The sequence below is a fragment of the Anthonomus grandis genome, chromosome 4 (assembly GCF_022605725.1).
Source record: "Anthonomus grandis grandis chromosome 4, icAntGran1.3, whole genome shotgun sequence".
Taxonomy (NCBI): Eukaryota; Metazoa; Arthropoda; class Insecta; order Coleoptera; family Curculionidae; genus Anthonomus; species Anthonomus grandis.
This window is the reverse complement of record NC_065549.1, coordinates 27,997,185-28,022,001: the sequence shown is the minus strand read 5'-3', so window position 1 is coordinate 28,022,001 and position 24,817 is coordinate 27,997,185. Positions and strand designations below refer to the sequence as shown.

At 33.7% G+C, this 24,817-nt stretch overlaps 1 protein-coding gene and 1 long non-coding RNA gene across 2 annotated transcripts in view; one reads left to right on the top strand and one right to left on the bottom strand.

Moving 5' to 3' along the window:
- LOC126735447 (F-actin-capping protein subunit alpha) overlaps nucleotides 1-23,993 on the top strand; it is a 31,324-nt gene extending 7,331 nt beyond the window's left edge. Inside the window, exons 2-4 of the mRNA XM_050439439.1 lie at nucleotides 3,313-3,566; nucleotides 14,666-14,936; nucleotides 22,938-23,993. Of these exons, the coding sequence (XP_050295396.1) occupies nucleotides 3,313-3,566; nucleotides 14,666-14,936; nucleotides 22,938-23,019 (607 nt within the window). The 3' untranslated portion in view covers nucleotides 23,020-23,993. The remainder of the gene's footprint in view (nucleotides 1-3,312; nucleotides 3,567-14,665; nucleotides 14,937-22,937) is intronic.
- LOC126735450 (uncharacterized) overlaps nucleotides 1-24,817 on the bottom strand; it is a 224,282-nt gene that overhangs the window by 87,414 nt on the left and 112,051 nt on the right. The gene's annotated exons all lie outside the window — the stretch shown is intronic.

Genomic DNA, 24,817 nt, shown 5'->3' with positions numbered 1-24,817 from the left:
ACGTTTCCAGTGTAGTTTAGTTCCGAACTCCGTAAATTAATTATTAACAAAAAGCTAGGTCATAAAAAGTTAAAAGAAAGTAAAATCAAGCTAAATATATTCATTTTTTAAATCTAAGAAAATAAAGTGAGGAGTTACATAAGACCTGTCATCAAAAACATATAAATAAAATTGAAAATAACTCGTCTAGCAACCCTCGTTATTACATTAATCATAAGAGGAAGGATGGTGATTTTCCACAGAGGATATCTTATGCGGATCAAGTGGGTGACAGCCCATAGAGTGTAGCAAGTTTATTTGCTGAGTATTTCTTTTCCGTTTATGTGCATGATATGGGGGATGAGTTGCCAACTTTCAATTTTGAAACTTCGGTGGGTTTGAGCAAAGTTCACTTAGGTTTTTGAGTCCATTGAGGGCTGCAAGGGTAAGATCGGTGCTGGACCGGATGATATCCCTGCATTTTTTCTTAAGCAGTGTATCTGTATACTAACCCCACCCATCCCTTAGATATTCAACAAATCTCTGGACACAGGTTGTTTTCCCAACTTTTTAGAAGAGGGACTTTTTAAAATCAATATTCAAGTCTGGTTCCAGGGAGGAAGCTACTAACTACCGAGCAGTTTATAATCAGTCAGAGATATCTAAATTACTCAACTACTTAGTAAAAGACTTTCTTGGTCTTTTCGAAATCTTATTAATCCAGAGCAGTTCAGCTTTATTAAGGGTAGATCTACACACACAAACTTCCAATAAATAAATAATATCCTTTTTAAGAAATTCTTATCATTCATACCTCCCCCTCCACTTTTCTTCTCCATTTTACCCTTTTCTTAAATAACCTTTTTTCCCCGCGCTACTATAGTACTCTGTCGACGTTCTATAATAATTCGAGCTTATTCGCCTTTATCGTTATATTTTTATCATTCATGTTCAAACCTTAGTTTTAACTGCGTTTACTAGATGTCGCGCCATTTACTGTTTGTTGGTTTTATTACCATAATTATTGTTTTTTCATCTAAACACTCATGTCACAGCTATGTAGTTTTTAAAACTTTGACTTTTATTTATAATAATTTCGTTAATTTTTGTTATACCTTTTAATTTTAACTTACTGTTTGTTATTTTCAAGTCAAAGTCAAGTCAAAATATGTTTATTTAGTAAGTTTACAAACTTGTGCTACAAGCTTCCTAATCCTAGAATATATACTGGTAGCTATTTGATTAAACTTAAAACAGAATCCATTTTGAATGTACATAGGAACATACTTCATTATCAAAGAAAAAACTAAAAAAAGAAGAAAAGGCAAGAATTAACATAAAACAGGAATAAAAAAAAATCTGATTAACAGGTACATAATTAATTTTAAATATTAAAATGTGTCATTAAAATACTCTTCAATGCTGTAGTAAGATTTTGGCAAGATTAATTTTTTTAGTTCCCTCCTAAACTTTTTAAGATCTGTTACATTTTTTACGACTAATATAAGAGTTTCTCGTAAGTGAGGAGGTGGGGATTGGAAGAGATAGTTGTTTATTTGACGAGTATTATGATTGGTGCAGGATGCTGGACTAATGGACTTATGTATGAGTAGTTATAAAGAGTGAGAAAACTGTTAAAATTCTTTCAGCTCAAAAAGAGGTTTAGAAGAGATTCTCAGACCAACACCACACAGATACCTTAATGTTTTTTTTTTCTGAATAATAAAAATAATGTTAAGGAGTCCCTTGGAGCACAAACCCCAAAATGGCAACCCATACCGGATATGAGAGTCTATTACGGCGAAATAAACTGAACCCAGCAAACAACCCCCTCAGCTCATGCCTGGCAACCCTGACTGCAAAACAACCAGAAAAAGGTTTAGCAGCAAGGCCCAAAACTTGGATGTCAAACCTTAAACTCCCAATCAATGAAGAGGCCCAGAAATCGACAATAATCCCCACCATGTAGTGAGATCTGCTCATCAAACAAAAAACCCTCCACATTACACAAGTCTTATCAACATTGAATACAAGCTGATTGCAGATGCACCACTCTTTAATTTTGTGAAGGTCCTCTACTATGAGAGATTGATCTTTATTAAGCCACAGAATTGGAGTATCATTGGCAAACTGAACCACTAGTCCATGCAGTGGTAGAGAGCTTAAGTCATAAACATATAATAAAACCCGGGGTGCAACCAGACATCTACCTCCTTATTTAATACATGAATAATGTATCACCATCTTTATTTAAATGTATTTGGTTCACTGTTTCTCAAAACCAAATTGTCTGTCTGTGTTGTTTCTGATTGAATAATATATTTTTACTATATAAACCCTTGCTAATTACAAACCCTCATAAAATCATCTATATTTTGATTTTTATAGATGGTTGTACCTATTAATGTGGAAACACTGTACATGGAAAGAAAGTAAAACTCGTATAAATAGTTATAAATATTTATACTATAAATAGAAAGAAAATAAAAGTGTTTAATTGAATTTGTTAAGTAAATGCAAGCAAAAATTTAAATGAAGATCATCATTTTCATGATATTTGGATTTATAACATTCAAGTTTAAGTTTAAATTTATAGAAGAGATATTTTCCAGTTTTTTAACCTCACTTTTTTGTTGTTTTTGTTTTTTTTTTTCAAATTTTTGTTTTCCTCAGCCAGTAAACAGTTATTTTCCTCAAGAATTTGTGTTAGTAATATTAAGCAATATTAAATTTTCTGGTATGAAAAGTCTTTTTCTGTTAACGTCTAGAACAACATGTGTCGCGTCATTATAGTTTCGTGCGTCTTTTATACCGTTCAGTCTTAGTTATTAAACCTTTAAACCATATGTAAAGTGTTTTCCTTAATCCCTAAACATCACACTGCGTAACAATTTGGTTTTTTTTTCTCTAGTACCTTGATAACCATCTTGTAGAGATACTTTTCTTGTCTCCAGGCGTCTTCAGAGGCATAGTCCGGCACATGACGACACTTGGCGGATTTTTGTGTTGCAGCTTGTATAAAGCAAGCAGAATAGAAGTTTTTATTACAAACTCTACATTTTATGAAGGATTTAAAAAGTTAAACTTGGAAAGAATTTTAAAACTTTATAACTAGGTGACATTTGCTTAGATAGTGCTAAGATCCGCATCTATAAATATTGTCGATACAGCTTTACACTTAAGTTAACCCAAACATTATCACAAAACATAGGTTTAAATTATATAGTGTTTCTTATTATTAAGATAATTGATGACAACTGATATCTCAGATATCAAAAAATCAACGAGAAGTATACTTTAAGATGTGGGAAATAATATTTTTTTTTTTCATAGATTTTTTGATCCTCGTTCTAAACAAAGCTTCCGCTATGACCATTTGAGAAAAGAGGCTTCAGACTACCAGCCTTACGTTCCGGATGCTGTAGCGGAGCCCTGGCGGTCAGCCTTAGACCAAGAATTTACTCAATACACCCGAAACCATTACAAAGACGGGGTAAGCATCGTCATCGGAAAGTCACAGGGCGGGACCACAACTTTGACTGCTTGTATTGAGGATCATCAGTTTCAGCCCAAAAACTTTTGGAATGGTAATTTATTTTTGACTACAGTTGCTGTCAACGATAATGTTTTTCTCTTTGAGCTCGTATTTCGGTCAGAACTTCGTCGGGACGTATCACAAATTTCTTACTATAATTCAATAAATATATATAATGCCTCTTTTTAAATGGTTACTCGACTAATATGCAGGTACAAGTTTGCCAGGGGTTCAGCTGTGTAGGTCCAGATTTAAAATTTGTATGTCGAAGTATGTTCAAGTTTTTTATTTAATTTTTAAGATTATTTTTTGCAAAAGGTTGTATAATATAAGTTTATACTTAAACAACAAAGCAAAGATTCAATTTATCTTTCTTTCGATGTATAGAAAAATAGTGGAGAATTTACAGCATAGTACCGAATCAGGAATTCGTAGCAATGACCTAATTAGATATTGTCTGTAAGCGCTATTATCTGGGTCTGAACCGACCGGATCAAAGCTCCGATATCGCTCTTATCTTCAAAATGGTCAACTTCACATTTCGTTTTCTTTGTTGTTGTAACATTGAAAATATTTAAGTTTATGTTTCTGTGCTTTTTGGTTTTCTGTCAAGTTTAAATTCTATGTTCTGATTTTTTAATTAGTAAGGCGCTGATTTCTCTGGCCCGTAAAACGCAGCGCACGACGGGTGAAGCGTGTCAGGACGCGCGACAGACGGCGGCTGCATGGTCTCTCAATTTTCTATTCAATCATAAAGAAATTTTAAAATAGAGTTGTCAAAACATACTGGTTACTGATGTCATGTTTTTGAGAATTTGTAGTTCAGTTGACCAGTTTAGAGGTCACAAGATAGACCAGTAACATGAATATAATGTCGATACTGTCAGTGTTTTTGTCTTTTTCTTTCACATGTGTCGAATGATCAAATGTTACTGCTGCTTAATTGTCAAGGTATTGTGCACGAAAAAAACGAGATGTTTTTAAGTAGAGATAAAGAAGATAATTTAAAAAGTTTAATTTATAAATACCTGTTTCTACAATAATACAGAATTTAGGGAATTCTCACGAATAATTTCAAAAAGTGCTGAATTTAATTAAATATGACCTCACAAAAGTGCCAACATATTTGACCCAACCCACAATCAATTTAATCTCCTAAAAAATGTGCACCTATTCTAAGGTTAAAGATCTTTATCTCATTCGGAAAAAAAAAGAAAAGTAGCTATTAGTTAAAATAATTATAATTAAACACATGATTTTTTGGACTCCATGGGGTAAAACGAGCATATTTATTGTTCAAGGTAGTTAAAAATAACATATACAGGGTGTCCGGAAAAAGGAGGCCAATCCGCCGGCCACATATAGGGTGGACCAAAATAATGCGACTTTCGTTATGTCATTTTTTAAATGGGCGCTCGGTATTCAACATACAGGGCGTCAAAATGATAAATATAGAATCGTTTTTTTTTAAATAAGTCGAGTGTTTCATAAGATATTAAATTAAAATTTGGTATGAGGGGGTTTTTTAGAACGAGAAATTGAAATCCGTTCACGGATTTGCTATACCTTGCAGAGGTCGCCACCTGCGGTATATTGCATGTTTTAAAAATACCAAAACTTTTTTGTACCCCTGTATAATAAAGTTCTACTAGAATTTTTTATTCTAATTATCCAATCTTTTCTTGTAAAAAAAGTATTCTTAGTAAATGTCGGCCTGAGAATCCGTTTATTAGATATCTTAATTTTAAAATCTAGATGCTTCTTTCTAAACAAATTGGCTGACCTCCCGGATCCAGTAACTTTTTACGTACTGTCAAAGTAATAAATTTAAACGCTTCTGACGCTTTTTACAAGCTTCTCAATTACTCCTAAAATAAATATACGTTTTTTAATTACATATTTGTATTTGGTGTGTTTTCTTACAACTTATAAAACCATAATGGCTCATAGAAGGATGAAATGTACCCTTTTCCGAAATGGCGGATATGTTTTTGATGTTTGGCAAGTTTTAAATATTATTGTAAACGGTAAATACCTGTCAATTCTTAACTAGGAAAATGTGACTCCAATGCTAGTTTAAGTTTAGGTTTAATTTAGACGCTATACCCAGACATTCCCAAACCGATTTCATCCGAAAAGAAAATATTTTTTGAATTTGATTACCCGCCTAAGGGAGATTGGAAGTTTCAGCGAAAGACGGAAGGGTAATTGCGGCGGATCTCGTGCGATCCAATCAGGGCAAAAGGAAGAAATTTTAAGAATTGTCGAAGAATCACCAAACATTAGTACTAGGGTTTTGGCTGAACGAGTGGGAAATATTGGGAAAACCGAGACACATCATATTTTATGGAGTCGACAACTTTACCCAATTCATCTTCAAAAAGTACAGGGTCTTTTACCCGACGATCCCGAGGCAAAACATGCTTTTTGTAGATGGTTATGTGAAATGAATAATAGAAATGTGGATTTTATAAGGGCGATTCTGTTTACTGACGAGGCCACGTTCACGAGAAACGGCATGACAAATATCCATAATGCACACATATTGGCTGAAGAGAATCCTAGGGCCTTAGTTGAGACACATCATCAAGTGGGCAGGTGTTGTGGATAACTTTCTTTTAGGTCCTGTCATTTTACCAGGTAATTTGACTGGCGATTAATTTCTTTTGTTTCTACAAGAAATACTGCCCGATTTGCTTGATAATTTGCCTCTAAATTTAAGACAAAATCTTAGTTTCCATTGAGTTGGTGCTCCGGCTCATTTTGCTATAAATGTTAGGAACTATTTACGTCAAGTATTTTCTAATCGCTGGATTGGTAGGGGTCGAGATGCTCCTGTTCCGTGGCCACCTCGTTCGCCCGACCTTACACCTTTGGGTTTTTCAGTCTGGGGATGTATGAAAGACTTTGTGTGTATGGTTCAGATTTTAAACGAGGATCATTTAAGGGAAAGAATCATTGCAGCTGGAGAGTATTTCAGGTTGAAACCAAATATTTTTCAAAGCCTTAGATTTTCATTAATAAAGAGGGCTCCTATGTGTATATAAACAAATGGAGGTCACGTTGAACAATTAATTTAGGGTGAATATTTTATGATTTTTATTATAATAAGTAATTTAGCATTAATTTAGAAAAAATAATTCACGTTTATTTTGTTAACTTGTTAAAATGTATCTAGATTTTAAAATTAAGATATCTAATAAACGGATTCTCAGGCCGATATTTACTAAGAATACTTTTTTTACAAGAAAAGATTGGATAATTATAATTTTTTACTAGAACTTTATTATACAGGGGTACTAAAAAGTTTTGGCATTTTTAGCACATGTAATATACCGCAGGTGGCGCTCTCTGCGAGGTATAGCAAATCCGTGAACGGATTTCAATTTCTCGTTTCAAAAAATCCCATGACACCAAATTTTAATTTAAAATCTTATGAAACACTCAACTTATTAAAAAAAAAACTATTTTATATTTCTCATTTTGATGCCCTGTATATTGAATACCGAGCGCCCAATTAAAAAATGGCATAACGAAAGTCGCATTATTTTGGTCTACCCTATATGTGGCCGGCGGATTGGCCTCCTTTTTCCGGACACCTTGTATTTTAATATTTTTAGTTTTCTACATATTTTTGACTACAGAGGCAAGCCTACTATAACTTTTTTGAATAATTAATTAACTATTTTAATTTCGAGCATTGGATGGAAAACACTGTCGTATACAATGGTCGCCAAACTCTGGTTCGATATTCTACAATTACAACCCTTCTTTTCTGCAGTTTTTAGTAGAGGCCGACTGCAAATTTTTGTGCGTTGAGATTGTACCTTATAATAGAGTGTATTAGTTTCAAAAAACAAATTTGAGAAACCGATTAAAAGTGTAAGATTTCCATTCCCAAACAATGTAAGTTTAGAGATGAAGAGTTCAAACTTCTACCCCTCTTGATGGAGCCATATCCTAATGCCCAAAATGAGGGGGACTCTCAAAAAAGATAACACAATTGTCGTAGTCGAGCAAGAAGTGGAAAGTGCATTTGAAATGCTATCAAATATTTTTGCAGTATTCCACACATTAATTTTTCTGAATACAGAAACCATAGATTACATGATACTTGCCTACTGCCATAACATACTTATAGAAGATAAAAAATCCAATATTTAGCCTACTTTACGTAGTGGCGCACCAGGAGAATTTTTTTTGCTTTGAGAACAGCAGGCGGACCTTAACTTGGTACCACTCTCAACTTAAGAAATACTTTAAAAGATTACTTTTTTCGCCTCAACAAAGGGTTATTCCCTAAAATAGGAAATTATAGAACAGATCTATGCGTTTGTATGATAAACATATAAAAATATACTAACCTATCTGAAATATGGTGTATATAATGGTGTTTTAAGTATATTTTACCAAACCTTATTTTTTGTCACATTGACTTTTGTAATCCCTATAAGAAGCATGGTATGAAAGATTGTTCACACGGACACAATCAATTAAGAGTTTTATTTTGATTTTAAACTATTATTGTTCTTATTGTACCAAATTTAATGAAATACAGTGCATTATTGGATAATTTAATTGAATTGAAATCAGATTTAACTTACGATTAGATTTGAATAACTTAAACCTAACAGAAAGTATCCAGCCTTCCTCTTCTGTATTTGGATATACTTTCTGAATAATCCCTATTATTTTTTTTAGATATTCTCCAATGAAGAAGTGATTTGTAACTTAATCAATCAATACATATAATAAAGGAATAGAGGTCAAAAAGTCTGTACATGGGACAAATTTAAAAAAATCAATTTTTATGGGACTTCTGGTGATGTGTAGATGTAAAATCAGTGGTTAAAAATTTTTTTGTTTCTTTGTTTGTATGTTCGCATATCACTTAAAAACGAATGACCGGATTTTAATGCGGTTTTCACTGTATGAAAGCTTAACATGCGGGTCAACACATAGGCTATAAAACATCCCCTAAGAAGGGTTGGAAATAGGGGTAAATTTTACAGGGGGTGTCTGTAAAAAATCATCAACTAAAATTCATAATTATACATATATAGCTACAAAAATATAAATTTAAACCACTACCAACGTCAAATCCTCCAACGCAACGATATCCAACATTAAAATCAACCCAAGCGCTTTTTAAAAAGACTCATCATTTTTCAACTCCTAACGCCGAACGACCAAGAACCAATTTGCGTATATAATCAGCAGCAATACACGCGGCGTACAGTTGCTGTAGCGACTGTTATTTACTAACAGGCTTATTTATACTAGAAAGAAAACATATTTTTTTTTTTTTTTTTGAAGGTAAAGGTCTTGAGTATCACGTGCGACGCAATATTTTCTCTGTGTAGGTACGGGGTGCAGCTCACTAATTTGGAATTGTGATGTGCTTGCCTCGCTTGGTTTCGTTAAGGATATTCCTAGATTTTGTATTTAGACGTGCGATTTGTTTTTTGTTAACAATTTTTTTAATTAACGGAGTGTGTGTGAGATTTACAGGAGATATGACGCCGCCAAAAAAGAAATCAAACCTTTCCCAATCTTCTACAAATGCTCGAAGAATGAAAAAAAACGAGAGGAGAGTCAAGAGGAACGCGAACACCGATTGGAGCTCTTACAAGTCGAAAACGAAAAGTCTAGGTCCTTAGAAACTCGATTAGAGCGGCAAGCCCGTTTGGACTCTCAACGGGAAAGACAATTTATGGCACGCTTACTAGCAAATGTCGAAGAACGCAAACTACGTTTAAGAATTCAACGGGAACGGCAGGATGAAATGCGCTCCCAAGAAAACATCGAACAGCGCGAATCGCGTTTAAGTTCTCAACGGGAAACTTGATATGTTGCGTGTTCAGTAGAAACCAATGAACAGCGATAAAGCCGTTTGCGTTCTCAACTGGAAAGATAGACTATTTTTTGCTCCTTAGAGACAGACGAGCAGCCTGATTTTCGTTGAAATACGCAACGGGAGCATCAGGAATTACGGCCTTCTCTAGAAACAAACGATAAACGTCTTGCTATGGCTAGACAAAACTACCATAATGTTAGGGAACAAATTATAAAAAACCTTTCACAAGAACGTATTAGAATGTCTCAGTTACGCCAAAGTCAAACCAATGAAGTATGTGAGATACAGGTAGAGCAAGATAGAATTCGACATGAGGTCTATAGGTTGGTTGACCAAGTGCTATAATGCAACGAACAGCCATGGGTGGAAAAAAAATAGAGGCGGCTTTAATTATGATGTATCGATTAACTATGCGAATTATGCCAATATAGGTCTCCTATATGTCCAAGCTGCCAGTCCTTAAAATGGAGGGGGGAAACAGAGGGCATGTGTTGCTCTTCAGGAAAGGTGCGTTTAGAACGGATTCAAGAGCGACCAGAACCACTAAAATCATTATTAACGGGAGAACATCGGTTATCCAAACATTTTTTAGACCACATACGAGCCTATAATAGTGCTTTTCAAATGACTTAGTTCGGAGTTAAGCAAATAACTGAAGGACCTTTTATGCCTACTTTTAAAATACAGGGTAAGTTTACCATTTAATTGGGTCGTTGCTACCTATGTATATGTGATAAGACCTAATATTCATAATTTACAAGTACATTTACCTGCAATCAATAAGGACTACAATGCTGAAATAATTATGATCCAATTTAAATGGCAAACTTCGTAAATACAAATATCGCTTATTTAACTGTGGAACAAAGAATAATATATGACGACGTTATTCGAAGTGCGTCTACTGATCTTGGCAAAATATTTTTTCTTGATGCACATGGTGACACAGGGAAAACAGATTTGACCAAAATTATTTCGGCTGAAATTAGAAGACAAGGCAAAATCGCACTAGCAGTAGCCTCTTCTGGAATTGCCGCAACTTTGCTACCTGGAGGACAAAGAGCACACACAATGTTTAAAATTCCCATCGATTTAGACAGTCAAGAAAATCCTGTCTGTGCAATTAGTAGAAATAGTGATAGAGTTGATGTGTTACAAGATTGCTGTCTAATTGTATGGGATGAGTGTACAATGAAAGAAAGAAAATGTGCTATATTACGTATGACAACAAAGTCTTGTGTACAAACATCCTAAAAACTAAAAAATTCCAAATTCAATTTAAATTTCAAACAAATATAACATCTAAAACACTTTACCATTAAATTTACACACATTACCAAAATTAGTTATAACAAAACAGATTGGAAAAAAAAAGCATCTTTTTGATAAATTTGATTAAAAAATAAGTAAAGCTGTCAATAAAACAGAATTTAGAGGAAGTAAATTAAATTATTTAATAGGAAACGAAACTAAAACACTAAAATGATGTCAGAGCACAGGTCAAAAGGTATCATTAAAAAATCGTCAAGGCTGTAATATGCCCTGGATAATAAAAGTGATTTTAATTTCTTTTTGAATTTCTTAACTTCTAAAATTTGTCTGATACATAGAGGAACATGGTTGTAAATTTTTTTGCTAAGGTATATAAGTGAGTTCTTGCTGAGGGAGGATTGGTAAGGGAAAATCGTTAACCTGGCGAGTCATATGACCAGTGTTAGAGGGAGGTTTAGGACATTTAGGAATAAAATGCGTGTTTCTAAGATAAAAAGACTTAGGATTTTTTGAGATATAAAGAGAGGTTTACAAGAATCTCTTAACCCAGCGGAACATAGGTATCTAACTGCCTTTTTCAATCAATTGAATCACAAAAATCATGTTTAATAATCCCTTGTTGCTTAAACCCCAAAAAGGCAAGCCGTAACGAAGATGGGACCCAATAAGAGAAAAGTACACTGAACGTGCAACTACCACTCCCAGCTCATGCCCCGCCATTCTTACTGCAATCCAGAGGATCCAGAGGATAATTCTGCATCCAGAGGATAATTTTGATGCAAGATTTAAGATATGATCTTCGAAGCGAAGGCGACCATCTATGGTAATACCAAGGAACTTACAGCTTTCTTTGTTTTGCAAAGGGGAGTTTTCACTAAACATAAGGCCCTGAACGTCACACTTAAATCTCATAATAAAGGTTTTGCCTACATTAAATACAAGCCTCTTTGCAGCACACCACTCTGATAAAATCTTAAGATCCTTAAAAACCTGGGCTCTAACACTATGAGAATCTCTATGATTCCATAAAATGGTGGTATCATCAGCAAACTGAACCACTTTGCCCTGCAGTTTTAATGAACTCAAATCATTTACATAGAGCAAAAATAATAGTGGTCCTAACACTGAACCCTGAGGTACTCCAGTTTTAAGGGATCTGGAATTGGATAAACATCCAGATACTGTAACTCTTTGGGTACGATTAGACAGATAGGATTCAAGCCATTGCAATGCCACACCTCTAAAGCCATATTTATTGAGCTTAGACAGCAGTATTCCATGATCTACACAATCAAATGCCTTGGATAAATCGGAAAACACTGCCGCCGCGGACTCTCCAGAATTTAAGGACGCATAAACACTCTCCAAAAAGCCCAAAAAAAATCATGAGTCCCTTTTCCCGTTTGAAATCCAAACTGATTTGCAGATAAAATGCAGTTATGTTGCAAAAAAAACAAAATTCTGATTTTTGCAAGTTTTTCAACTATCTTGGAGAGGGTAGATAATATAGAAATTGGACGGAAATTACAAGGCTCACTCAATGGCAAATAAAAAAGCTGTTGAAGCTGTAAATTGAACACTGCAAGATATTCGTTGAATTGACAGATTTATAGGTGGTATAATAGTGCCTTTTTGCGGCGATTTTCGGAAAACTTTACCTCCAGGGCAGCGTTACTCAAAGTGAGCTCCGCGGAGCCGCAGTGCTCCGCGAAGCCTCCGGTAGGGCTCCGCCAGCAGTCAGAATAAATGAATGCATGTATTATGCAAGTGCACCTGTATCTATCTTTTTTTGTATGATTATTAATAAATAATTCACATATAACTGTTTTTCTCATGGACAGTTATACGTCGCTTGCTCTAGGGTAAGTAGCGCGAACAATTTATATATACTGGCTCCAGATAATCAGACAGTTAACATTGTGTATAAGGAAATTCTCTAATAATAATAATTCTCATCCGTGACTTTTTGAGCAGTTCAAGTGTGTTTTAAGTCTCAATCTCAGTAACATAGAATTAAGAGTGTTTGTCTAATAAAAATAATGTTTGATATTTAAAAATTTGTTTTTTTTTAATGTGCACGTTTGAGGACTTCCTGGAGACCAGCCGCGAACGAAGTCGCGGGCATCAGCTAGTTATTTATATAGTTATATATTTTTATTTCATATAATAAAATTAAAAGATTAATAGAAACATCTCAAGCTCCAAAATCCATTAAGAAATGTTCGCCTTCTTTTTTTCTTTTACACAAAAAAAATATTAGTTTGGTTCCACACAAATCCAGGAATCATGAAACTTACCTTAATGAGTTTCCTAAACTTCTCATATTAAATTTCAAAACATGATAAATTTCATTATTTTGGCCTGTGAGAAAGATTTAAATAAGCTCTTGAAACTGGAACTTATGATTTAGAAGTCGGGATTGTTGATGGAAAAGATGTACCAGAGACGACCAGAAAAATATTAATTGTTACAGTTTACCTTTAATTGTTTCCAAGATAAACAACAAAACTGATTAGAATGTTAAGAAACGTGGTTTCTTTTGTGGACTAATGAACAATGGAACAATTTCAAAACACTTAGAAGCTTCTACATTGTTTCTGTTGATGATCAATAATTTTTAAGAGAACACTGACAATCAACGCAAGCAAGTACATAAAATCTAGGAAATTTAAACTACAAGGATTTACAATAAAATAACCTAAATTGGGGCTTTCAACCAAGAAACTACTAAAAACTAGACCCTAGTGGGTAGAACCCTAAATAAACTTAACTTACCAAACTAAATCACAAACTTAGAGCAAAACAGTACGAAAAGTATGAGAATAATTAGCGTTTTTTCATTTCCATAACAATATATTATTATGTCATACAATACACTTATTTCGTTTTTCTTTTCAAAAGCAATTGATGCTATTTATCAAATCAAATCAAAAAATTTTATTACCATTTAGAAATACAAACAATTACGCAACTAATATTGAGCTTTTGAAGATTGAACTATAATTAACCACTATTTATCATGAATAAATATACTTTTCTGGTAGTCGGAGTGTATTGCGATTTCTAAAACCTATACCCATGAGACTCCGCGCATATGTCGTACAATCCGTGTAAAGAAAAAATATTAGAAATAACAGTATGTGTGCATTTTAGCCTAAAATAACTTAATCGATAATAGGTAAAGTGTAGGAATCAGTGTAAGGGCAAGCTGGAACCATCCGAGAGGAAAGACTAAAACTTACATATTAAAATATTAAGAATTTAACTTTAAATAAGCTCAAAACAGGAATCAGCGAAGCAGGCCTAACACAGGTGAAGCCTCCAAATATCATATAAATTCATTTATGATTAGTTAAAAATAATTCCAATTCGTACAGATTATTTCTTACCACACCTTAATACGTAAGGTGGCCGGAATTAGGGGAGACTAAAAAATATTAATTTTATTTAAAAACCATTCCATTAGTACTTTTTTCATTTCAAAATTCTATAAGCAAACTGCCCTTAATCCTTAATAGGTGGTGAAGAATTTTTATTTTTTTTTGCCTAAATAATTAATTGTCAAATAATCTGACATTACGTCGATGTTTTAACTGTGACTTGTAAGACAAAGAGATATCGGTTAAAATTAAAGATAAAGAGACGCAAAACAAAACTGTGTGGTCTGTTGTTAATAAACCTGTTTGGAAGACCACGATTTGTCTTATTATTTAGTTCGGATATGTGTTTATTTCTGCAGGTCGATTATATTATATTTAATAAAACTTTTTTGAAGATTTTTTTTTTATTTCTTTTACAGATACATCGGCCAGTGTTTGATAGAAAATGTTGACACTCATAAATGTGAGTTGCATAATAAATGTGAATAAAAGAGCATACGCGGATTATGGTGCCTTATTTCGCATTATTGCGGCTTATCAGATCACAGAAAATTGTTTATCATTGATAGCAACTATACACGTTTTTCTTTAAGCTTTTAATAACGATCCTCAGCAATATGACACTTTTAATTAATATTTAAGGTCGATGGCGCAGCCAGTGGTTCATAACCCTTTCAGGCATCTCAACAGCTGAATTAAGGGGAGTTCTAAAGGTGCAAGTGCACTACTATGAGGAGGGCAATGTTCAATTAGTCAGCACTAAGGAGACCAAAGATACAGTAACGATAACCACAGAGGCACAAACGGCTAAGGATATTATACAGGCAATAGAAGCAGCTGAAAATTTATATCAGACTGCAATATCTGAAAATTATCACACCATGTCTGACACTACTTTTAAGGCATTGCGACGGTATGTAGAAATCTGTTTTTTTATATGTCATATTTCACTTTGTGATTTATTATTAGTTGTTATTTATTACCAAAAATTACATGTGATATTTCTTAATCTACAAGAACTGTTAAAAATGACTACCCCTCGCTCGAATACAAGAATCCAATCTTCTCCTTATCAACTCTTTCAAAAATATCAGGATCGTTTCTGATTGCGTTACATCCAGCAATTATCCGATTTCTCAAATTGTCTACGTCTTCCACTGGAATAGTATAATGTAGTATAATGTACTATAGTAGTATAATATAGTAGTGTAATGTAATGACTTTAGGTGTCCACATAGGAAATAATCCAGGGGGTTTAAGTCCGGGGATCGAACAGGCCATACGTGAAGTCCATCTCGACCAAACCAACAATCTCTGTATATTACTGTTAAAAACTGTCGAGCCAAAATGCTAAAATGCGCTGGTGCACGCACCATCGTGCATACACCACATTGCATTTCTTGTAGCCATGGTACATCCTCCAGAAACTGAGGTAGCGTTTGTTCCAAAAAGTTACGGTATACCTCGCCGGTAAGTTTTTCTGTCAGAAATACCGGTCCAATTAGGAAGTCACCTATAATTCCCACCCAAACGTTTAATGAGAACTGATGTTGAAAGCGATCTTCAAGTACTTCATATAGATTTTCTCTGCCGAAACATGGTTATTGTGAAAATTCTTTATTACGTTTCTTGAGATACTGGCTTCAATAGTAAAAAGAATAAGAATCAGTAGTTGAGCCATTTGAAACAATGTGTGCAACATACATTGACAGAATGCAATATGTGGAAGAAAATCTGCAGGAAGAAGTGCCTGAACGCGTATGTGGTATGGGTACAATAGATATTCTCTAAGAATCTTCTAAATTGTCCCGTTACTTACATTTATTATTACAAGTATTTGTACAATTCGAGTAGAGGTACCTGGATCTTCTTCTACCATGGTCAGCACATTCTCTTCTAGTTCTACAGTTCTTACTGTCATTGGCCTTACTGGTCCTCCACTTCGCCTCAATACTCCTGTTTCACAACGTCGTTGATGTATACTTTTGATGGTTTTTCTATTAGGCAAATTACGATTAAGAAATCGTTCATGGTATAATCGACTAGCTTCTAATGAATTGCCATCAGCAAGTTCATAAATGTAATGTCAGCCATCTGATCAGCCAGACTACTAACTAACAGATACACTAACAAGACTGAGTATTAAACACAGAAAATTTGTTTAAAGAATTTATCTCAACTTTTGTCACTGATTGACAAACTCAAGATTTTTCAGTCCAGTGTACTACGCTATTCTTTTATTTCGGCTACATAAATAAATTCACCAAATTTTGGTTGTTTTAAAATTATGGTTGAAATTCTTTTTCGCACTATATCTTCGAAACAAAGCGTCCCATCAAAACTCATAAAAGGGCAAAATATCCTTAAACCCTTCAATCTTGCCGCATGTTTAGTAAACACCCTGTATAGTTTTTATGATTTTTGGCGTTTCTATCCAGTATGTGTAATAGGATATTTTAAAACTTTTCAATCAAGATAAAATATTTTAAAAGATGTTCAAAAAAATAGAATCTCTGCATTTTTTTCAGGGCGCAATAAAGATCTAAAAGGGAATATTTTTTTAGCCTGTATATAATCGAATAATTTCACATTTAATGCCCTGATTATGAATATTATATTTATTATAATATACAGATATGATCATTCTAACTTCGCCTATAGGAATTATATATCGCGGTAGGTCTGGCAACGTTGTGACAACATACTCGAAGCAGCGGACCCCCCTCCCCCTCGAAGCCCGAAATCGAAACCTTTCAGTATTCTTAAGGCGTTCAAGCGGGGATGCACCGCTCTGTGAAAATAAAAAAAAAAATTGTTTATTTGAGTCTTTGCTGCTGCCTGTCCTAACAGCAAAAAATAAACTAAAAACCGACTGTAATAATGTTGTAAACTTAAATTAACTAAATATTGAACAGGAAATAAAAAAATTAATTCAAACTTAAGAAAAAAATAAAGTTAATTTGATAATATTAAATAAAAATAAAATAATCTTATGTCAGGTTCAAAAAGGTTACCCTGTTTAGCAGTGCAGTCCGTCAATCGATCATAAAACGACCTTCTCGTGTTCGACAACATTTCAATGGAGATACTGTTAAATGCTTGCCTAATTTTAACACAAAGCTCTTCTAAACGGGCTACTACCGTTAATGTTCGTGCCTATAAATTTGTTCTTTTATATATCCCCAAAGAAAAAATCATTGGGGGCTAAATCGGGGCTTCTGGCGGGCCATTTAATAGTACCGTTTCCACTGATTGTTCGATCAGGGAAAGACCGTGTTGGTATGCTTATGTGCTTATTTTCCCTCGAATAACCCACTGTAATGGACGGATTATGTTTACCACAAATAGAAAAAGAAGACTCATCTGAAAACAAAATGTTACTAATAAACATTTCGTCCCGATTTGCCCTTTCTAATACTTCATAGCAAAATTCCATCCGTCTCTCATGGTCTTGTGGGAAAATTTCTTGGGTTTTTTGCAACTTATAGCACTTGTACTTATTTCTTTTTAAAATTCTTCTAACCCTTAAAGGCTCAATACCCGTTTCTTTGGCAATGGTTGTACTATTGCAAGGAAAGTTTATTTCAGCAACAGCACAAACATTATCCTCTCGAAGCTCCCTTTCTTCGCCTAGCGGTCTAACAGGTGATTGCTGATTTGCGTAGCATTTTCTGCAATTTTGCAAGCACCCAAAAGTATCAAACCTATGGATAATTGCAGAAATTGTGCTGCGTACGGGAATGGGCCGATTTTGGAACGTGAAATGAATTCTGCCTGATATTTCATCAACAGAAATGCCGGCATAATACCACTTAATAATTAGTTTTTTTTCCTCAAGAGAACACATTTTAACAAGAAAATAGCGAGCGGTTTTAAATTTCATCTTTGCTGATTAAGCAGAAAACTAGGCATAAAAATAACGTTAAACGTTTAAAATGCAATCTCATATTGGCGGTGCAGTGTAGTGGGGATGAGAATTGTCTCGTTTTTCGATGACCTAGCGGGGAGCCGTGCGGCAGAAATATCAGTGTTGCCAAACGTATTAATTTGGAAACGGCATGTATTGTGCCCTCTGTCTGTCTCATGCAGACTCTATATGTTCCCTCTCGCTTACGCTCATAGACTATTTCCTATAGGCGAGGTTTGAATGATTATATCTGTATATGGGGCGCTAAAAGGAAAAGTGGCGTAAATCACTTTTTTATGAATGGAGTAGTGCGTCTTCAAAGAGTAGAAGTGTTTTTTCCTAAAATTTAATTTTAAATTAAACAAACAAATAAAATTTATAATAGGTACATAGATCCGTAGTACACCAAAATATCCAAATTTTCAATATTTATATAGAGATTTAATTACAGTGTCTCCAATAAACCTTTTATATCTCAAAATCATATTCAAGTTACTTACACCACTTTCATTTTTATCGCTTCATATAATATATCCAGTATGTATGTCCAGTTTAAAATGATGTACAATGTACACGAGAATTAAAGATAGGTAAACATGACTATGGGTAAATTGAAGAGATATAACAAATAGTAGTGTAGAAGTTTATACTTAGCAGAGGAATGGAACTATAAAGGTTACGCAAGGTTGTCGTTCTCCCCACAATGAAATGCAAAATATGTTTAAATTAATGTTTAATGCATTTCGGTTATCGTGTTGCAATCATAAGATATACAACTATATAAAACATATCACAAAAGTCTTAAAATTCCATTAGTCCTAAATTTTCGGTTTTGACAATTTTGGCAGTTCTTAATATACATAAAAAATTAAATAAATGGTTGTGTTGGTTTATTGGGAAAATAGTATGCGAGAAGAAAGTACATAGAGAAGGGTATTTTAAGAAAAAAATAATACTAAAGCTTATTGTATGTCTCTCGAATCTGCGGCAATGAAAGGAATTCGAAGAAAAAATGTTGACGGTGCCGAGACCTCAATTGGTAAAGAGGAATTGGGCTGGGCAAGAATTTTCTTACTACTGAATATAATTTAAAATTTTTTCAGATACCTTATCGCTATCGATTAAAATGGCAACGTGACGCGAAAGAGGTCGGTTGCAATGAAGAATTTCGACTCAATTAAACATATATCCCGCATGTCCCATATGGTATTTGGTTGTGTCTAACAGCCTCATCTCCTCAAAATATTTTGTGACTTGAAAAGACTTTCTTTTAAGAAAACATCTTTCTTTTTAATATTGAAGTATTCACGAGCGGAGTTTCTGTTTCGTTCAGTGTTCGTTTAAATTTGTATGTTTAGTATCAAACACTTAACATATTTGATAGTATCTCGAGCTTATACTGTCCACCGTTGAACAAACGCCTCCCTCAAATTTTGCCACGTATTTCGATCTTGTGCAGATTGGATGTAGTTTCTTGCAATTCGTTTAATGTTGTCTGTCGAACGTGTCCTTCGCATCCGAAGGTCGCCATTAATGTAATCTTTTTCGTCCATCTACCATCCGTCATTTCTCATCCTAACCTCGTGACCTGCCCAGTTGCTTTTCAGATATAGACTACGATCAACGGCACCCCGTATTGCTGTTTTGTTTCCTTTGGTTATAGAACCAAACGAAACTACTAGGGCTTTTGTCATAAAGTTTGATTCCTAGCATTGTTCTTTTTATTTTATCGTTGCATCACCTGATTTTCGTGCGCATTCTTCTTCGTTAACGTTAGCGTCATATGTTAATACTGGGATGCTACACTAGTTGAAGACTTCCCTTAAAACATATTGACAGCTTGACTTTAGTACCGTACTTAAGCTGCCGAAAACCGTTCTCGGTAAACCTATCGTTCAATGTTATTTAGTGTCCCAAATATTTATATACTTATGTTTGTCCCATACTTTTGTTTTTAATTTTGAATGTATCAGTTTATTTTAGTTAAAATACTCTCCAATAAAGCTACTAATAGTTTAGCGAGAGATCGGGTCTCCTTGCCTCAAACCTCTCTCCATTTTAAATTAGTCTGTATACTGATTGGCATGACTGTGTACTAATTTTCTGTAAATTTAACCTTTGCTGTTGCAGTCTTGATGCGGCACTTGGCTGGCGTTTCCAAAAGTGTCTGTTTATATATGGAATCAAATGTTTTTTCGAAATCGATGCATATCAGTAGTTCTATTCGACGATTTTTTCAATAAGAACCTTAGCTGTTACAGGAAACCCTACTCGTTCTTTCGAAAAAAAAAATTCTAGTTTCCTAGTCTCAGTGACTCAGAAAACTTCTCAGTCTGTTATTTAGTCACCTTCTGTCACCTTTTTTTATGTAAAATGGTAATTATGGCATTTTGTCATCGTGAGAGCCGTTCCGTCCAGGAGACGATTTATTGAAAGGGATTTATAGGGCTTTTACCAAGCCTTGACCACTCCTAATTTTTTTTCATGACAAGTGCGTGTTCGTTAGGGGCTTTATTGTCTTTCATATCTTTTAGTCTATATGAGATTTCTTGTTCGATTATCTTGGGGATGTACCTTCAGTATGTTAAAAATTATGAATATTTTTTCAAAAGCGTTAGCGAATTTATACCTGTTAAAGTCCTCGCCCTGTATATATTTTTGGCACTAATGGGTTAATTAAAGACATGGTTTAACGAATTAAGATATTTAATTTAAAAGTAGTCATTTCACGAGATAATTTTTCCTGTGCTTTGATTATAAAAGTTTATGATATAATATCCAACAAAAGCTTGGAAAAGACAGAAATTACCCACACACACTTCCACCTCTGCCCACTCTCCTGTCTTTAAGTCTAAATGGTAGCCATTTAGTCTAAATTAATTTGTAACATACCGACTGTTTGATTTAAAGCTTTCGGAATATTTGCATTCGTTTTTGCATCTTGTGATGAGTATAATTCATTACAAAAGGCTTTTATTATTTTTATAATGTTGATTTTGTTTGTTCTTTAAATTATAATTTCGATTATTTTCCCTTCCATATTTTTCACCCTATGTATTGTTGTCTTTCCTATCGCGGTTCTCAGGACTTTCTTTCAGGATTTTCCTCTTTGGTCTTGGCTGTCATCTCTCTCATCTGCTTCTTTAGGAGCATTATTCTTTGATTTATTTTGTGATCTTTCTTTTGTTTCGGGAAGCACTTTTTCACTGCAGTTTTCACATTTTATATTATGTTTTCGTAGAGATTGTCTACTGTCGTATTGTCGTTATATTCTAATAACTTGTTATCTCAACTTCATATTCACGTGTGGCCTCTCGTGTATTAAGTCTTATGTTATTTTTCCTTTTAACCATATTGTTTCGTTCTTTTCTTTGATTTACTGCTATTTTTGGTTTTACGGTCACTGCCTGTTGAGAATTTATTCAACACCTCTACGCATACGATATCCTCTCTATTGCTAAATGAAATCTATGGCATAATGGTCCAGGTCCATTTCCTGTTGGAACAAGGAGTTCATTGCGAAGAGTTATATTTTAAATTCTATTAATGTAATGTATCTCCTCTCTCATTTCTATTTCCTAGTCCAGGCTTGTCTACTGCTGTTTCAGATTTTGCTACCTATTTTGGCGTTGAAATCGCCAATTAGGCGAGTGTATTGCATTTTTCTGTTTTTAAAGCGCTGGAAATGTCTTCATAGAAACTTTGAAACACGTCTTCTGTATGATTGCTAGTTGGTGCGTATGCCTGCCCAATACTTGGCGGTTTCTCTTTGATCTAAATAATTATGTATGTTGTCTTGTTAATAGTTGGTGTGTTTGGTGGGATTTGGATCCTCCCGAAACCTTGAGGCCGACCTATTTCAAAGTGTGTGAATTGCCATTCAATGATCTACCCACTTGGAGTTCGTACTCGCGAGTTTATTACTAGCTATAGATGGTGTAGGATGAGATTTGAATTGGGGCCAGTGGATGAGAAAAATATAAGGACTTGATTTCTTCAATGTTTCTATAATGGACTTGATTTCTTCAATGCGTTAGGGGATTTGAAGATAATTCAGGCTTGTGTGAGCAGGGTCTCATCTCTTAAGCAGGTCTGTCCATTAGAGGTATCCATTAGAGGATCATGATCAGCTCTCTTGATCATGATAATATAAAATTGCGCACTCCGATGGTTATTTACGAACGAAATTAGGCATGTTTTATTAACAACTGCGTTCTTTTTATTACCCGTACCAAGTGGCCGCATATTGTGGATTGCTAGAAAATAGTAAATCATTTGTGGCTTTCAAAAAAAATTTGAAGTAAAAGGTAAAAGTGTATTCATTTGTCAGTTATGCACAAGACCAATATCACTAAATTAAGGTTTTAAGGACACATTTCAAGTACAACAACTACAAAAACGATCTACCATAATTAAAAAACAAAAGAAAGAAGGATCCTTAACTGTAAATATTCTTCTGGAAAACAATAAGTTATTTTAGTGTCGACTGTCGAGCCGTTATTTTCATAACTAGTCTCAAAACTATTTAAAAAAAACAGAAAGGAACTTCAACAGACTAAATTAATAATAATAATTGAAAATATTTAAAAAAATATATATAATAAAAAGTTATTAAAATTTGAAGTTATAGATAAACTTAGTAAAATTAAGTTGCTATGGAAATCCAGATTATGCACTGAATAATAACATGGAGCTCTTTAGAAGAAGAAAAACAATTCAATGCATACAAAATTAAACAAGAAATTATCGAGGTTAATAATTATGAGATTATTAATAATTAAGAGATAACTTATAATTATTATAAATGTACATATGTCAGATTGAGTGAGCTAAGAGCATAGAAAGCCACTAAACTTATGGAAAAAGTCAGTTAATTACATTCTTCTAATATAATCTAAGTTGTGTACTTTTTGTGATTTTGATTTTTTCACATTTTAGGATGTATGTATTTTAAGTTTTAAGTAGTATTTGTAAAAAGTTATTTAGGTTAATAAAACTTTTTTTTAGGTTGCTGCCAGTAACCCGCACAAAAATTGATTGGAACAAAATAGTATCCTACAGTATCGGAAAAGAACTGAAAACGCAATGATCAGATATACTTATAAGTATAGAACACTCTAGATTTATTTCTTATGACGAACACAGTATTGGGTAATGATTTCAAAAAAAAATTAATACTGCTTTCGAAAAAGCTCAAATTTCGACTTTCTAAAAGAAAACTTTGCCTAATACTTTATTAATGCAAAAGGCTAACAAAAGGAAAACAAATATGATTTGTAAGTAAATAGACTTAGAAGGAAAAAATGGTGCGCTTATGTATATACCTATTATAATATACTTCTAAGTTGGGGTGTCCCAAAAAATCCTATGATAAAAAAAACAAAGATAGACTTTTCAAGTCAGGTTGTAAAATTTATTTAGGATACCCTTATTGTTCTTATGAGTTAGAAAAACGTTTAATTTTTGTATATACAGGGTGTAGCAGAGTATTTAAGTTTAACTAAAATAGATTTGGTTTAACGGTTTTTTCCACCCTTCATCTCAGATTTCTATAGTAATTCACAACATACGTATATACACGCATCTCAGCGCTGAAGTCAATTCATCATGATTCGCCTTTAAAATGCTATTTGTTGTGCAATGACAGACAGATTTTCATAAGCCAATTTCAGTTAAAATTAACGCCTATGTATTTTTAATCCTGACGCCTTTACTATTAACATTATCCTTATTATTACTATTATTATAATTCGCCTTTTTTAATTTTATATACACTATATTTGATGCAATTAAAAAGTATTACCTTAGTTTCTATTATTTGTTACTTTTACATGTTAAATAGGCCCTAGAAGTTTAACTCCAGGTTAATAAACAAGAGTTTCAAAATCAGGGTTTTATTTAGTGTAGGGAAATTTTCAACTTTAGTGGTCAATAGTAAGATTTTCACTCTGGGAAGTCATCGGACCACCTGACGCTGCCCCTTAAATATGTTTAAAATAATTTATATTCTTGTTAGAATCAACGTTGTATGGGTTATTTTTAAAATAAAATTATTAAGTAACATTATGGTTTTTCTTACCCATGATCACAGATCTAACGAGACAAACAGGTGCCTCGTTTCACACACAAAAACTGGCAGTTCCGCATTTCGAAAGGAAGAGAATTTCGAGTAGAAAAATTCCTTTGCCACAACTTCATTAGGGAAATAAGCATTGTAATTGGGAACCTGTTTCAGTTGCCAAAACCTTTTAAGATTATCCACACGGGTTGGACTCGACTGTAGCGCAAAGGCTATAAGGGTTGAGCGAGAAATAAATATTCACCCTAGATAAGTATTTAGAGTATCAGATTTATCTATCGACTGCGACATGAACTTGCTTAACAAGAAAACCAAAAACATCGCCTCCAACCAGCAAGTCAATAGGAGCCGAAATATAACTGAGAGAAGCAGTCTGATGATTTACCCCTCTGAGCACCGTATATGTCAGATGTTCTCTGTCATTCCCAAATCATCCCGTGAGTCCTCGCCCCTAGGGTAAAGAAATTCGCCTCTATATATTGTATCAATATATAGGTATTAAAAATTTTAGATCACAGACGGAAATATTTAACTTTAACAAGATTTTTATTTTTTCACTTGAGAAATTATTATAATAATTTCTCGGGTATAATTATTATAATAGTTATTTATGTAACAAGCGTGTAAAATGGATCTTTTTTATGAATGAATAATTTTTTCAAAAATTTAGATGAATCCCAGCAAATCAAAACTTTTAAAATTCATAGGATTGTAATATTTATGCACTTTAAATTGATAATACCTATTGCATTTGATATTTTAGCAAATTTAAATAGAAAGTGCACTTATTACTAAAATAAATATTTTT